The 16,434-nt window shown below is 46.5% G+C and overlaps 1 protein-coding gene across 1 annotated transcript in view; it reads left to right on the forward strand.

Moving 5' to 3' along the window:
• RHEB (Ras homolog, mTORC1 binding) overlaps nucleotides 1–16,434 on the forward strand; it is a 44,239-nt gene that overhangs the window by 23,782 nt on the left and 4,023 nt on the right. Inside the window, exons 3-7 of the mRNA XM_086685991.1 lie at nucleotides 5,427–5,494; nucleotides 12,399–12,481; nucleotides 13,368–13,424; nucleotides 13,540–13,587; nucleotides 14,214–14,295. Of these exons, the coding sequence (XP_086542117.1) occupies nucleotides 5,427–5,494; nucleotides 12,399–12,481; nucleotides 13,368–13,424; nucleotides 13,540–13,587; nucleotides 14,214–14,295 (338 nt within the window). The remainder of the gene's footprint in view (nucleotides 1–5,426; nucleotides 5,495–12,398; nucleotides 12,482–13,367; nucleotides 13,425–13,539; nucleotides 13,588–14,213; nucleotides 14,296–16,434) is intronic.

Here is a 16,434-nt window from a genome sequence, read left to right on the forward strand (position 1 = left end):
ATTTTTTAATCATTAAAAAAGGTTTAAGAGAAGAAGAATATTTGGGACATGTGAAAGTTACGTGAAATTCAGGCTTTAGCGTCCATAAAGTTTTATCGGAACCCAGCCATATTCATTCATTTACGTAGTGTCTGTGGCTGCTTTTGTTCTACAGTAGCATCTGGCCCTTTATAGGAAGAGTTTGCCCACCTCTGACTTAAAACATGCAGCTGTCCCTCATGTCCCAGTATGCTGGTAGCGGGGAAGGAAACCTGTCGGGGAACTGACCCTGGGAAGACCCGGGTTTGAAAGTAAGCTCGGCCAGTGTCCAGAAAGGAAGAGTCCTGACTACGGGCACATCCTGTGCTGATCTGTTTGGCTGTGACTTACAGAACAGTACGCCGGTGTGAGGAGCAGATGAATTTGAATCCTAGGTGGACAGGGGCGCCCGGGTGGCTCAGTCGGTGGGGCGTCCGACTTCGGCTCGGGTCACGATCTCGCCGTTCGTGAGTTCGAGCCCCGCATCGGGCTCTGTGCTGACGGCTCGGAGCCTGGAGCCTGCTTCGGATCCTGTGCCTGCTTCGGATCCTGTGCCTCCCTCTCTCTCTGCCCCTACCCCGCTTGTGCGCTGTCTCTCTCTGGCTCTCAAAAATGAATAAATGTAAAACAAATTTGAGTGCTAGGTGGACAAGTTTGGTTATCTCTCCATTGGAATAAGAACACAAGCAAATCGTGCTCTTGGTCTTAACATTTGCTGTACGTAACAACTTAGAGAGTTGTGTGTCCTTAAGATAAGTCTCATTTGGGCATTTTATTCACAGAATAATACAGTACGGTTTTCTTGGTTAGGCCTGCCTATAAAGGTGGTTCTTATTTTTGAGTGTTTATGTGCCATTTATAACTAAGGTGGAAGGAAAGCCATGGTGTTGTGTACAGATATATTTTCTTTATATGTAAGTAAAAGATCCAGTGAACGTCCAGCTTCCTTACTTTGATATCATCTTAGAAATTGAATGACCCAACCTGAAGTCTGTCAACATCTTTAACCGTATTTTTAATGTTTCCTACTACTTCGTGTTCAATAAAAAAGACTTTTATTTTTTCATCTCAAAAATGAATTTGGAATATTTATTAAAGTCTTTAGGCAGGAGCGAAAATGAGTGTCAGGGTATATGAATCGCTTAAAAGTTCATGAGTTGTATGCACACATCAGCTTCTGTTTACCCTGCTTCTGACCAACCCAGGAAGAAACCCTTTCTCCACTGTTTCCTGTGCTGTTTGGTCAGAAACATCGTTCAGTAGGGGCTCCTGTGTGGCTCAGTTGGTTGAGCGTCCCAACTTCGGCTCAGGTCATGATCTAATGGTTTGTGGGTTCGAGCCCCGAGTCGGGCTCTGTGCTCACAGCTCAGAGCCTAGAACCTTCTTCAGATTCTGTCTCTCTCTCTCTCTGCCCCTCCCCTGCTCCCACTCTGTCTCTCTCTCTCTCTCTCTCTCTCTCTCTCAAAAATAAATAAACATTAACAATAAAATAAACATTGCTCAGTGATGACAGGGAATTAGAAATGGAACAGGTTATCATAAACCTGTTGCCAACGAATGGATGGTTTTAAGGTTTGAAAAAAAAAACAAAACAGTACTCTGTAAATATGGAAAGAATCCGGTAATTATTTTGCACTTAACTTCAGAACATAGAACAGGTGGTTCATAGCAAACATTCAGTGGTGACGCATCTCTGAGACATTACCACAAAAGCCAAACTTCTGAGACTGTCTCATCTTCTTTTAAAATGGAATATAGGAGGGGGCGCCTGGGTGGCTCAGTCGGTTAGGTGTCCCGACTTCGGCCCAGGTCATGATTTCAAGCCCCGCGTCGGGCTCTGTGCTGACGGCTCCGAGCCTGGAGCCTGCTTCCGGTTCTGTGTCTCCCTCTCTCTCTGCCCCTCCCCAGCTTACGCTCTTTCTCTCTCAAAAATAAACATTAAAAAAAATTTTTTTTTAATAAAAGAAAATGGAATGTAGGAGAATAACATTAATAAAACCCTGTATTTTTCTAGCTTGGGGATGTTTTTATGCCAAAAATACTACCTACGCAAATGTGTAGATTGTCTAACGTGTTGTTGATCTAACAACTCAATACAAACTAAATTGCTCTGGTGAAATTTAACCAGTAGGGGTAGTTGGTCGATTAGAGGAGGAAAAATAGTAGTGATTTACAACTTCTGCCATTTCCAGGTAGTATTGTTGATGCGTTAATAAAGCTGAGAAAACGGGACCGTTCTAATTAGGAGTTTTGCAGCATTATCAAGCATTGCATGGTGGGTAGCCTTCTCAGTAGGATACGAATTAGGAGATTGTGATACACTTCAGGAACACAGATCTTATTTGGCGCATTCTAAATCTTAGAAATCTGTCCCTCATTAGTAGGCTCTACGAATACGTCACTGTTAGCCTTGCTTAGGGCAGTTTCAGGACTTTCGTTGGGGGAAGTGGGTTAATTTCTCTAGTGATTGAAAAAGGGAGGGGGGCGGAGAGAGGGCTCGAGGAAAGCGATGCCAGGAGAAAGCCAGCTTTCCACTGCTGTGCAGGATCGAACATGGAGTGCGTAGAAGAATTGGTTCCTAGTTTGTGGAGCTGACAGATCTCTTATTACACTTCCTTTTTTTCTATAGTAATAAGAAGAGGCAGTTTTCCATGACAGAAGGAAAGGCCTCGATTTCATTTTACTGCTGTGTGTAGGAGGATTTACATCCTTTTTATGTGCAAGGATATACTAACACATTGATCAATAGCTTCATTTCCTTTATCTTCTGTACAATTACGTGTCGTCCCGTTTGACTCTTCCCTCGTGGCCAGTATTTCTCCCGTCTCCTTGGCTGAATCTTGATCTTCCTGACCTGGCAGTATCGGGGGGCCCTGGGCTCCAAAGTCCGGCTAGGGCTTTCGCGGTACTTGATCGCCAGCGATCTTCCCTTCTTCCCAGAAGTTTGCTTGTTTCCCAAAACCCCCAGTCGCACCCTCTCCCCCAGACTCTGGGCTTTTCTGTTCAGCTGCCCTCGCTTCCCCTTGGGTGTAGTCGTCTTCATTTGCTTCCTCCCCCATCTGCAGCGCTCCTTCCCCGGGCTTTCCCGAATTGGCAAATGGCAATTCATGCATCTCGTGGCTCAAGCCAAAAACTCTGGAGTCCTCCCACCTCTCCATTTTCTCACACCCTGCCTCCAGCCAGAAATCCTTTTGGCTCAGGGCACTTGGTTGGCTCAGTCGGTTGAGCATCCGACTTCGGCTCAGGTCATGATCTCTTGGTTCCTGAGTTTGAACCGCACATCGGGCTCTGTGCCGACAGCTCAGAGCCTGGAGCCTGCTTCGGATTCTGTGTCTCTCTCTCTGCCTCTCCCCGCTTGTGCTCGCGCACTCTCGCTCTGTCTCTCAAAAGTAAACATTTAAAAAATTTTGTTTTCATCCTTTTGGCTCTCCCTTTGAATTCCACCATGGCTCTCTGGTCCCAGACCACCATCGTTGTCTTCAGATCCCGAGTCTACGTAAGCACTATATTATGGACCCCCACCAATGTCCTTGGTCCATTCTTGTCCATTTCTCTTATTCACAGCATAGCCAGAGCGATCTCTTTAAAATATAAATCAGACCAAGTTACTCCCCTGCCTCAGAACCCTTGGTTTCCCAGCACATTTAGAATGAAACTCTGAAGTCCTTACCATCTCCTAAAAGGTCCTCTGCCTCCTCCCCAACCTGGTTACCGCCCCAGCACTCTCTCCGCTTCTGTGCTGATCTTGCTTCTCGCCGGGCTTTGGCACTGGCTCTTTGACCTCCGGATGCTCTTCTCCCAAAGACGTGCCTGACGGTGTCTCCCTTCCTTCCCCTGGGGCTGTAAGCACGCTGAGGTCAGCTGCAGTATTTCGAGCTCCGAGAACAGTGCTCCTGGCGATCATAGGTACTCAAGAAAGAGCTCTTGCGTGAATGAGTGCTGTTTTGTTTAGTAGTGTTGTCATAATAATTATGTCATACTTCATAACCACAGTCACTTAAATCTAATTGAAGGTTACTTGTTTTACTGCTCATCACGGTTCCTTACATAAATTTCATCGTCTTGAATATACTTTTTGATCTTCCCCGACTAAGGTGTCAGTGGCAGGTTTTCACACAGGAGCATCATGACTGCCCCCTGGCTGATAGTGATCAAAAGCACAGTCAAGGCCAGGTGCACCCCACGTTCAGAGAAGTTCCAGTGTGGAAGAAAAATGCAATAAAATTGATGAAACACATTATGTTGTGTACTCCCTATCTTGAAATCATTTGGATTCGGTTTTCATCTGGTGAAATTATTCTCTAAAGTGGTAGTCTCCATTAAGGCATGCAAATGAAGGGAGAAAAAATGTGGCAACTGGTGTGGATGGCCTGGTCTGTGGTCTTTCCTCCCGATTCTAGCACCCCTGCTGGCCGTAGGGGAGTGCTCCCGTGGAACTCCTCCTCCAGGGAAGGTCTCTTCTCTGTCCCCCTGGTCACTTCCCAGTTTTCTCTCATAATTTTCATATGTCTGCTGTGCTTTCCCTTTTGGCTGTGGGATAAAGTGGACAACAGCAGGTCCTCTCCCAGCTGTGCAAGGGACCGATTCTGTGGCCCGGTTCTGGTCCAGTCGAGTGGCCAGCCAGGAGATCCAACGACGCGTCTTAAGTGAAGATGGCTGGGACCATGGACGCAAAAGAAATAAGTTCCGTTCTGCTGTCAGGGTTCCAGATGGTTACTCTTCAATATTCTCTTGCTATTAATAGTTCTTTTCCTCTTTTGTCTACATTTGTTTGAAGTCTGTCTCCTCGGGATTCTGAATGGACTTTTCCGGAAGTTATGAGTCTGGTTTTTCCCCCCCCCCCTTGGTAGGGAAGAGAGATTGTCACAAATTGCTCAGATGCTTAAGCTAAGTGGGAATGATGGCTTTCATGCAGAACACCTGTGCCGTTGCCGTTTTATGTCGATGAAATTGATCATTTTTTTTATGTACTGGACGTTCTTAACACTTCAGTTAATATTAGCTGTTTGTGCTCTGACGCCAGACTTCTACATTAATGAAAGGTTTTGTGCTTTGGGTCCATTCTAGACCTCACACTTTATGTAATGTATTTCTCTTTTTCACAGAGGAAGGTGTAAGCCATGGAGCACTCACATGACTTTTACAGCATATGAATTGTTGCCTAATTTCAGTTTCATGGAACGAGGTTCAAGGTGTACCGAGGCTGGATTTTCATCCATCAGCCAGTATCTGTTACTTAAATAATGGAAGAGGGGAGAATCTGTAAACTCAGATCTGTTCCATTTTGCTTTGTGGGATCTTTTTATGAAACGATTAGGGGCTCTTCTTAATCGGTGGTCGGTGTTCAAGCTTTAACTGATCTAAAGTCAATTCTTTTTACTAATATTTAATTCCCTTTTTCCCTGTAGCTTTCACAAAATTGATCACAGTAAATGGACAAGAATATCATCTTCAGCTTGTTGACACAGCTGGACAAGTAAGTCTGGTGTCTCAGAGTCCCCTTCCGCTGTCCTCTGTCTAGCGGTCCCGGCCCTGCCGTTGATGCTTAAACGCAACAGTGATGCCAGGAAAGCCCCTCCTGATTTATGTGTGCCTGAATATTAACAGGCTGTCTTCTAAGACATTTGTGGCAGTTTTTCCGAATCATTAACTTGTTGTTCTACTCTAGAATTGTGTTAAATGCACTCATAGCATCAGGAAGGTTTGTATATATCATAGGATAGTGTATTTCTGTTTTTTAAACTTGCATTTTATGTCAGAATCCTATAGTGCTTTTCCTCCCTTTCTACATTAAGGAGAAAAAAAGTAGGGGCGCCCGGGTGGCTCAGTCGGTTGAGCGTCCGATTTTGGCTCAGGTCATGATCTCGCGGTCCGTGGGTTCAAGCCCCGCATCGGGCTCTGTGCTGACGGCTCGGAGCCTGGAGCCCGCTTTGGATTCTGTGTCTCCCTCTCTCTCTGCCCCTCCCCTGCTCGCACTCTCACTCTCTCAAAAATAAATGAAAACATACAACAATTTCTTTAGAAAAACAAAAGTTAAGTCTTTTCCTGGGGAAAGGGATGAGAAAGGTATAGGGCAGAAATGAGGTGACTTCTAGATGGATGACATGATCACGAGCTTAAGGAGTGTTGATTTGATTTGCTAGGCAGTAAGTCATTGCCAAAGATTAAACAACCAAAAAAAAAAAAAGGTCTTCACGGGTTAATGTAGCAGGGATTTGGCGGAGGATGGCCAGGGGAATTGACTAGAACCAGCGGGTGAAAGAAGTTCAGAGAACTTGAAGAGTACAAAGAAACTCCTAACCCTGGCGGCTGAACTTCACCCATTCCCGTGGCACCTGGTCCGGCTTTTACTAGAAGCCGTTCTGTTGAGCCAGATCTATTACACTTGCTGGAGTGGGACCTTCAAGAGGCTGGGATGTCGTCCGAGTCCTGCCTTGTTTCTTACAATCGACAGAGGATCAGACTAGCAGGGAAGCGCGTGTAGCGTAGCCTGATCTGCCATGTTAAATGGAGGCTTTTTTCCTGGAACCTGGGAAGATTGAGATAGACTTAGAATGATGTGACCCGTCATGTGAGTTTGGAATGAACCCCCTCCCCACCCTTAAGTTCTGAAGTGAACATAGAAGCAAAGTGTAGCCCCCTAGTGAAGCAATAGCTATATTGAGTGGTTTGAGCACCAAAGGAACCCTGGAGTTTCAATTCTGGAAGCTTCAAGGAAAATAAATCAAATGTGCACGTCCCAGGGGTATGCCACGTGACTCCCTCATTCACCCTGCAGGCCACTGGGTAGTCGGTATAATGGGCTTCCGTCCTCAGATCTCACGATGGCTGTCTTAGAGCAGAGCCATCCTGGACTTTGACTCTGCAGGGTTGCAGGGTACCTGTCCAGTGACCGAAGGGGAGTTTGGGGCGTAAAGCAGAAGAGGAACAGAGTCTCCATAGGGGAGTCGTGACCTAGAGGACAGAGCTTATCTTAGAAGTCACTGTAGGAGAGCCTCTGGGGTCCGACATTGCGTTCGATTCTTAGAGTTTGTGTCTTTCGTGGTTAAGGTGACCGGTACAATTTATTGCCTAAAACAACTAAGAGTGAAGGGAGCCCTGGTAACAATTATGCTAGAACAGCAGGTGTTAACGGATGGGGTCCTGGGCGAAGAAATAACAGGCACTTCGTTCATAGTGGGCCTCTGACTTTACCAAGATCCTGCTTTGCTGTTTATGTCTTCGTTTAGAATTTTTGTTAAAGCTTCTGGAAAATGGGGGTGAGGATGTAAATCAGTAAATCGCTTTCGTGTAATGTTACTATAGAAATTCATTTTATAATAGGCCAGAAGGAGAAACCAGTGTTTCATAGTTTGGAACGTGATCTCTGCAGTCGTGCTGCCTGGATTTGAATCCTGAACCCTGGCTTTTTTTTTTTTTTTTTTTTTGGCTAGCCTGGTGACCTTGAGAAAGTTAATGAACCTTTCTTGGTCTCAGATTCTTCATCTGTAAACAGATGATTCTGTAGTGCCCGCCTTCACAGGATTTTGCATGGTTTAGAGGAGATTGATGAGCTTCCAGAAGCTTGGGTCCTGACTTGTAGATCTTTGATGCTCTTAAGACCAGAGCGATGCCCAGCATGGCAACTCCGCTGATGTTAACATGACCCTGAATGGGAGGAGTGCGGGTGTCGCTTATCCTTGGAATAGCGCTGTCCTTGAAAATCTCTCTCTAGAGAAAATTTCTTTATGCTGACTCCTTATCAGAATAGAAGATGTGTCCCTCTGGGATTCTGCTTGGCACTGAGTGTCACATGCCCGTAACTGTTTTAGTGATAGAGTAGTAAAGAATCACCCCAAAAGGATCAGAGATCTTGGGGAGCGGGTGGATGGTGGGAGGGGCGGCGAGAGCGAGGTCCGCGACCAGCTCTGCCTGTCGCGCTCCTTTGGGCCTGTTACTGCCAGATCAGAATAGCTAGAGAATTTTTGCACAAATTCCAAATTCCAGATTCAGCTGCCTCGAGTAACTCGTGCTCGTTGCAGCTAGTAGTTCTTCAAGGCTACGTTCAGTCGGGAGACTCTGAAATAGAAGGTGCTGTTCGTATTTACGATCCGTGATGCTAACGACACGCACCTTTGCTTTGCTGCGGTTCTGTAACCGCGAACACCTTGTTCTGCGGCAGCTGGACAACACGACACGTTTACAGCTGTTCTTAAATTGGATTCCTAGGGGCTGGGGCTGGAGCGAAGAGTGCCCATGGCAGGGGAAGGTGATGAGAGGGCAGATTCTTCAAACAGTCTATAGCGTGTTTGCGGTTGACCCGTTTTAAGAGGAACACTGTCGCCGCAAGTACTATCTGCTTGGTAGTTTATGTCGTAGCAGGTTTTGCTGCCCGCAAGGGGAGGGAGTGAACATGGTCAAGTACAAGTGGATGGTTTTTAGTTTGCATGAAATACTTTGTTCGGGCCTAATTGAAGTAGACTCAATGACAGGTAAATCGGTGGCAGTCATTTTTTTTTTTTTTTTTAATTTTAATTTTTTAACATTTATTCATTTTTGAGAGACAGAGCATGCGTGGGGGAGGGGCACAGAGAGAGAGGGAGACCCAGAATCGGAAGCAGGCTCCAGGCTCTGAGCTGTCCGCACAGAGCCCGACGCGGGTCTCGAACCCACAGACCGCGAGGTCGTGACCTGCGCTGAAGTTGGACGCTTAACTGACCGAGCCACCCAGGCGCCCCAGTGACAGTCATATTTATAGTGTCAAATCCCCCTTTTTAAAAAAACAAGTATTACGCACTTAAGTCCGGTTTTTAAAAAACAGTAATAAATGCCCGTGTTACAGAACTGGAATAACCCCAAAAGGTAAATAGTAACACTTCGGTCTTTGGGGCTCTGGCTGCATTAGCTCCAGCCCTCCATGAACAGCCCCGTGACCAGTTTCTAGTAGATGCTTTGCAGATACTCTGTACTGGGACATACAGTTGTAGTTTTATTTTTTCTCTTTTACACAGAGAGTAACCTGTCCCTGCGTCTCTGTCTTGGAGGTGATTCCACGTGGGTCCCTGTGGCCCTTTTTCCCCTCCACTTGCTGCGTAGCGTGTTGTTGTTTGGACGCAGTGTACTTTGTTGACCAACAAGTGGGTCATTTCCAGTCTTGGTGCCACCAGCAGCGCTGCGATCCGTATCTTGTGTCATTATAGACCATGTGTGTGTGTGAGGACATGTCGTGGCTGTGGGGTCGCTGGGCCATAGGGTGGCCGCTTACCTTCTCACCAGCAAGGAGCGAGTGCCTGCCTGTTCCCCGACACATCCATCAGCGCAGTGCATTTTCACGTCTGGTTACTCGCCAGTCCGCTAGGTGAAAAATAGTGCCCCAGTAGCATTTTAGTGAGTATTTTTCTTACGAAGGAGTGTGACCACGTTCTCCTGTTTGAGGGCAAGTGTGTTTCCTTTTCTGGGAATTATCCTGTCCGTGTACTTTGCCCTTTTTCTATTGGGCGGATGGTCTTTGCTGATGGGTTTGAGAGACCCCTTAATAATGTGAAGCAATCGCTTCTCGGCCTTTTGGCTAAGATCAAGTGTAATAATGTGAAGCAAAGGCGCATGGTAGGTGATCTGAGCCGCAAGGTTTTGTCTTCAGTTTATGATTTCTGTTGGAAAGGTCCTTAGCCATGAAGAACTTGCTCGTTCTCACATAGCTGAATTTATCATTCTCTTTTCAACTGATTTTATTCTTAAAGAATTCTCCCGTCTACCCTGCACGCAGTTTCCATTTTTAATCTTGCAGTCTTCAATTCCTCTGGAATGTGTTTTTGCCCAAGGGTGAGTTAGAGATGCGACTCAGCCGTTTACCTCCAGAAGCTTCTGATGTTGTTCCCTGCACAGTTTTGTTGAAGGTTACTTTTTCCCTCACTGAGCTGAAGGGCCGGTATGAGCACATCTCTAATCCCCCTGACTGTCTGGGTCTTGGTAGATTTCTGTCTGCTTCGCTCCTGAACTAGTGCTGTACTTACTTTAAGTTTAAAATAAGTAGCTTTGTGCTTTTCACCCACCTGCTTCTACAGTTGCTATTTCTCGGAAAAGACACTTTTTATCGGGCTCACGTTGCATTCATGTGTTAATTCAGGATCAGCCAGTGGGGACCGTGGAGACCTGCGCGTGAACGCTGAGGACCTCGGCGCACTGTTGCAGTTTTTAAAGTGTTTTATCTCTTGGGAGGATTTTCAGATCTTTTTCAGTTGGAACGTACAGTTTCGTTCTCTTAAGTTTATTCCTAGAAATTTTGTCCTTTTTGGTTTCTGTTACAGCCGGAGGTCCTTTCCTTCCAATATACTTTTTAATGAGTTGTTCCTTGCACCATGCCTCTGAAATGTGATTACTCTTTTCTTATTTTAAGCTTTTTTTTTTATGTTTGTTTATTTTTGAGAGGCAGAGAGAGACCCATTGTGAGCGGGGGAAGGGCAGAGAGAGAGAGAGAGAGAGAGAGAGAGAGAGGGAGATATTGAACACAAAGCAGGCTCCAGGTTCTGAGCCATCAGCACAGAGCCCGATGCAGGGCTTGCACTCACGAACGGTGAGACCACAGCCTGAGCCAAAGTCGGATGCTTAACCGACTGAACCACCCAGGCACCCCATGTGATCATGATTACTCTTTTATTTCCACATCTTCTCTTCAGGGAAAAGGTGATTTGAACTTTGGATCTGCTGTAGCTCAACTGCTGACTAAAATCATTTGGAATGTTGTTTTTAATCTGGGTGAAAAGATCTATCATTCCATTGACAAAAATGTTCTCAAAATTTAACACTAAAATAAACTTGACTGGTGCGCCTGGGTGGTTCAGTCTGTTAAACGCCCGACCCTTGATTTTGGCTCAAGGCGTGATCTCCCAGTTTGTGGGTTCAAGCCCTACATCGGTCTCTGTGGTGACAGCTTGGAGCCTGGAGACTGCTTCAGATTCTGTGTCTGTCTCTCTCTCTGCTCCTCTCCCATCCATGCTGTCTGTCTCTCTCTGTCTCTCAAAAATAAATAAATGTTAAAAAAAAAAAAAAAAAACGGGGGGTGGGACACCTGGGTGGCTCAGTCGGTTAAGCGTCTGACTTCGACTCAGGTCATGATCTCACAGTTTGAGTTCGAGCCCCTCGTCGGGCTCTGTGCTGACAGCTCGGAGCCCGGAGCCCCCTTCGGATTCTGTGTCTCCCTCTCACGCTGCCCCTCCCCCGCTCGTGCTCTCTCAAAAATAAACGTTAAAAAAACTTTTTTTCTAAAATGAACTTGACTTAGTGAAACTAATCTGAAAGTAATAATGAAACAAACGTTTTATTTTGTGTATGTAGTGAGCGCTGTGATGTAGAAATGCTATCTTCTAATTAAAGATTACTATTTATGATACCAAGAACTGATAGTAAAACTTACTCTTTGTTGTTTTTTTTAAAGACACTTTACTGTGGCAAATAGTAATAATTGCGGGCCATCGTGAACATTAGTTATAATCATCCTGTGGACCTGCAAAGTTAACAGAGACAGTTCTTTGATAAAATGGTGGTTTGACACGATGTTCTGTATAACAGCGAACAGCGCTTGCTCGGGATACGCAGCGCGTTGACAGTTACATTTCACCAGAGAACAAAATGTTTTGTACCAGACAGTGGCATGCACTAAGGAAAACTGCACTGACATTAGACCTTTAGAATGCTTTTATATTTGAGTCTCCTAAAGCCGCTTTATGAAAGTAGCTGCTGATACATTGTCACATAACGTGTACCTTTGTTGTTCATTCCTAAACCTGCTCGGTAAGTAACTCCTGTGATCCTCGGAAGTCCGGGTACCCTACGTGTAGCATTTGGATTCTCTTCCTCTCTTCTTACCCTCTCAAGTGCTGGTAGCAGCCCATTAATGGCCCATAGACTGGCATTCGGGCCCTTGTGATTCAAGTGCAGGGAACAGGTTTAGTGATGACCTAACACTTTTAAATATGAAAACACAAATTTGTGGAATAAACCAGAAGCACTCGTGAGTTTCCCATGAGATCTAAGATTCTGGACTTTTTGTCCGTAAAAGAAACGTTAGTGCCTTTCACTGCACGTAAGATTGCGGGACCTATTGCCCTGACGTTTCCTTCATCCTCCCTACCGGGACTTGGAGAAGTGATTAGCCTTCTCCCCAGAAGCCTTAGAATGGCCAGGATCGTTTCTGAATATTAGCTTAAAACAATTAGCAGCCCCAAACCAGTCTTAAACAAGTCTTCAGTGTGTGGGGCTATGTGTCTAGAATAATGTTTTAATCTACTTCTTTGTTGACTTTGATTTCTTTGACCAGGTAATATGGGGAAAACTTTGGGTAAAGATTGCTTGTTATGCTATATGAAGACTTTACTCAGATGGAATTATTTTCTCTCCCACAGGATGAATACTCCATCTTTCCTCAGACATACTCCATAGATATTAATGGTTATATTCTTGTGTATTCTGTTACATCAATCAAAAGGTACGATCCCCCCCCCCCGCTGCTTGCTTCGAGTTTATTTGCTCTGCATAGATAGCGTTCAACCGTCCAAAGGATTATGATGGAACTGGTTGTAGTAACGATCAGCCTTACCAGGCTTAATGCGTCTCAGTGATTGGCTTGTGGAGCAAACAGGTTGTTAAGGGGGAAAAGTATCCCGATGAACATTCTCTTGCACTGCTAGAATGGAAACTGTATTCCTCACCTCCAGCTGCCTAGGTGATCTGAGCTTTTCTGCTAATGAGAATGACAACCACGTAAATCGGTTTACTGTCTGTGCATTTCCACCATGTTAACGTGGAAGGCGGGCTGACCACGAGGGCCCTCTAGCTACAGAACATCCTACAGATGTTTATTCAGAGATTAAAATACGCGTTTATGTGATTTGTCAGCCAACTGGTAGAGTTTCCCATCTAATAATCTCACGTACGTCATCTTGAATATTGTCAGTAAGGGTTACTCAGTGTCACACGCTCACGTGAAAGAAGGTTTATAGGAAAAAACTATGAGATTCCTTGGGTTCACTTTATTTTATATTACAGTGGTGAGTCAGTGACATTCCATGTTTTTCCCACGAGAAACATTATATAAGAAACATGGAGGGGCACCTGGGTGGCTCAGTCGGTTAAGCGTCCGACTTCGGCTCAGGTCATGATCTCGCGGTTCGTGGGTTCCAGCCCCACGTCGGGCTCTGTGCTGACGGCTCGGAGCCTGGAGCCCGCTTCGGATTCTGTGTCTCCCTCTCTCTCTGCCCCTCGCCTGCTGGTGCTCTGTCTCTTTCTGTCTCTCAGAAATAAACAAACATTTAAAAAACCACGTAAAAACACCACCTAAGATGGAGGTCTGATTTCATGCTTTTGTGTTACAGTTTTGAAGTGATTAAAGTTATTCACGGCAAATTGTTGGACATGGTGGGGAAAGTGCAGTAAGTAGTAACAGTTTCGTTCTCTTTTGTCAGATGCCCTCATGACCGTAGTGTCTTGTGAACAGGCAGGTCTGGCCCTGGTTTACTGTGGCTTTTTTCTTCCTTCCCTTCCTAGAATACCTATTATGCTGGTCGGGAATAAGAAAGATCTACACATGGAAAGGTGCGTACCTTCCGGATGGCGAACTGCTTTCTAGAATGAAGCCTGCGCCGATCTCACCACGGAAGTGCCTTTTGCAATTCTTGTTCCCACGTCGAGAATATTCTCAGCTGTAGCGTCTTCTGTGTTCAGAAACGTGGCAGCGATTGTAGCTAAGCAGAAGCAAAGCCACAGCGTAAATCTCCCCCCTCCCGCCTTGACGCAGGTGGCGTGAGATCGGTGGTCAGGGACAAGGGCCCCACTCCTGCGGGGCCTCGTCTGGAGAGGGGACTGGCTGGCCAGAGGCCTGCACCCCGTGCCTTTGGGAATCGCCCCGTCCTCGGGTGCTCGCAGCCTCGCCCCTGTCAGACCATCAGTGTTACAGGAACGCGCAGTCGTGTCCTCTGAACTTGGAGGGCTCGCAGGAGCATGGGTAACCCGGCAAGGCCGTGTCCGTCCCATTCCCCGGCCCAGGCGTAATTAAAATGCTGCTGTATGTTACACGCTGGGTAGGAATATTGGGCAGAGAGCGGTCTTCCGCTTTACACGGGAAACGATCGCTAAAAGTTAGAGCCTGGCTCATAAATAATTATAGATGTTTTATAAAGAAAGAGCCAAGTACTTTAATTAGAATCTTCTTTTTCCTTCAGGGTGATCAGTTATGAAGAAGGGAAAGCATTAGCAGAGTCTTGGAACGCAGCTTTTTTGGAATCTTCTGCTAAAGAAAATCAGGTACGTGTTTCGTAGACGGCCTCCGACGCTGCAGCCGTCGGCCCCGGGCTGTGTCCCCGCGGTCGGCCTGTGGCCCCTCCAGCTGTGCCGCTCCTGCTTCCCCTGTGTCCTTCCCTCCACCCTCTCCAGCGTCCGTCTTCGGGTGGCTGGCAGTATTCCGCTTATGACGGGACCTAGAATATTTGTAGGATAAATGGGAGTTGATAGCACTGATTTGTAGACGTTTATGATTATTTTTGTTCTGTATTCGGGGCTGGTCCAGAAATAATCCAGACGTAGAAAAGAAGCAGTGATGGTCTTACGTCATTCTGGCAGTAAAAATTTTGTGCCCGCACCTACGTCCTTTTTCTGTCGGATGCAATGGGGCTAGACGCATGTGTATTGTTTCTAACGTAGAAATTGCAGAGAACCGTCTTCCAGGCATCTGTTCCCAATATCAGCCCTGCAGATGTTCCTTTTTTTTTTTTTTTTTGTAAGTTTATTGATTTTGAGAGAGAGCGCGTGCGAGCAGGGAAGGGGCGGGGGGGAGAGAGAGAGAGAGAGAGAGAGAGAGAGAATCCCAAGCAAGCTCCACACTGGCAGTGCAGAGCCCAGTGCGGGGCTTGAACTCATGAACCGCGAGGTCATGACTAGAGCCGAAATCAAGAGTTGGATGCCTGACCAGCTGAGCCGCCCAGGCGCCCCCCCCCCCCTTTTTTTTTAATGTTTATTTGTTGCGCTCGCTCCTTGAACACGGTGGGCACTCTGAGAACGGCAGCCTTCACCCGTGTTCCCCTCTGACCGGTCTTCTCTCTCGTTAACCGCTTACCTTCGGACGACGTTCTATATAGCCTTTGCCGTTTTCCGGTTCTGAAAGTATTTTCAACATGTCCACTTGTTTGATCCTCGAATAACAAGAGTAGTCGGTGTCCATTTCTGTGAGGAAACAGCAGGTCGCGAAGGGTGGCGGCCGACGGTGGGCCTGGCGCCCGTGCTCCCACCCCTGCTGCTTTTCCCCGGCTCAAGGTTCTGTTCCCTTCTCCCCCTCAGTTCATTCTGGAATCCAAGGCCGTGTCATTTACCACTGTGCTCTCCCTAATGCCGGGCACAGCGGATGCCTTCGGCGTGCCCGTATGGTAGGGGCTCGGTCAGCCAGGTGCCCCGGGCTCGTCAGATCCCTTGGTCCCTGGGTTCGGATGACGGGGGATATTAAATCTGTGTGATTGGTTCCCAAGTGCCAGCTAACAAGGGATTTATGGGACTCTGCCCAGCTCCCGATTGCACATAGAACTCATACCGGGGGTTGAGATCGTAAGAGATGCCTTCATTTTCTAATGGAACTAAATCAAACATTTATTAGGTGTCTGGCCTATCCTTAAGATCATTTAGTTGCACTATCTCATTCTGGAAGGGAGTTTAAGGTCCAAAGATGTAAATGAGTTTTCTTAGATCACTCTTAGGTCTATTTATATATGATGTAAGAGCTCAGAGAGTTTAAACCTACCCCACGTTTGGTCCTCTCTGTCTATACCGTGCTTTCCGGTGGACAGGAGGAGGAGGACTGTGGTGTGAGCAAAGCATAATAGAGATTACAGTGTTCTTGGTGGGGTGGGGGGGGGGGGGTGCAGGGGGACATGGGGGGTGTGCTTTGCCGGTTCCGTCGGTTAAGCATCAGACTTCAGCTCAGGCCATGGTCTCAGTTTGTGAGTTCAAGCCCTGTGTCGGGCCCTGTGCTGACAGCTCAGAGCCCGCTTTGGATCCTCTGTCCCTCTCTCTCTCGCTGCCCCTCCCTTCTCGTGTGCGCAGTATCTCTCTCTCTCTCTCTCTCTCTCTCTCTCTCTCATTCTCTCTCTCTAAAATAAACATTAAGAGAAAGTTAAAGCATTCTTGGGGAGGAATAGCCACTGTGGATTACAGACTCTGTCAATCTCAATTGGAATGTAAAAGACATCTTTGGTCCATTGGAGAGATTTTACTACGTTCTGGATATATTAGGGAAATACTTTCATTTCCTTGGATGCAGTGGCAGTACTGGAATGATGAAGAGAACGTCCACATTCTTAGGAAATGAAAACCAAAGTATTTAGGGCCCAAGTTTCCTAACGTCTGAAGCTTACTTTCAAATGGGGCAGTTGGGTGACAGAGCGAGCAAGGACGTTA

Source organism: Puma concolor, chromosome A2 (assembly GCF_028749965.1).
Source record: "Puma concolor isolate L17-30 chromosome A2, mPumCon1.1.hap2, whole genome shotgun sequence".
NCBI lineage: Eukaryota > Metazoa > Chordata > Mammalia > Carnivora > Felidae > Puma > Puma concolor.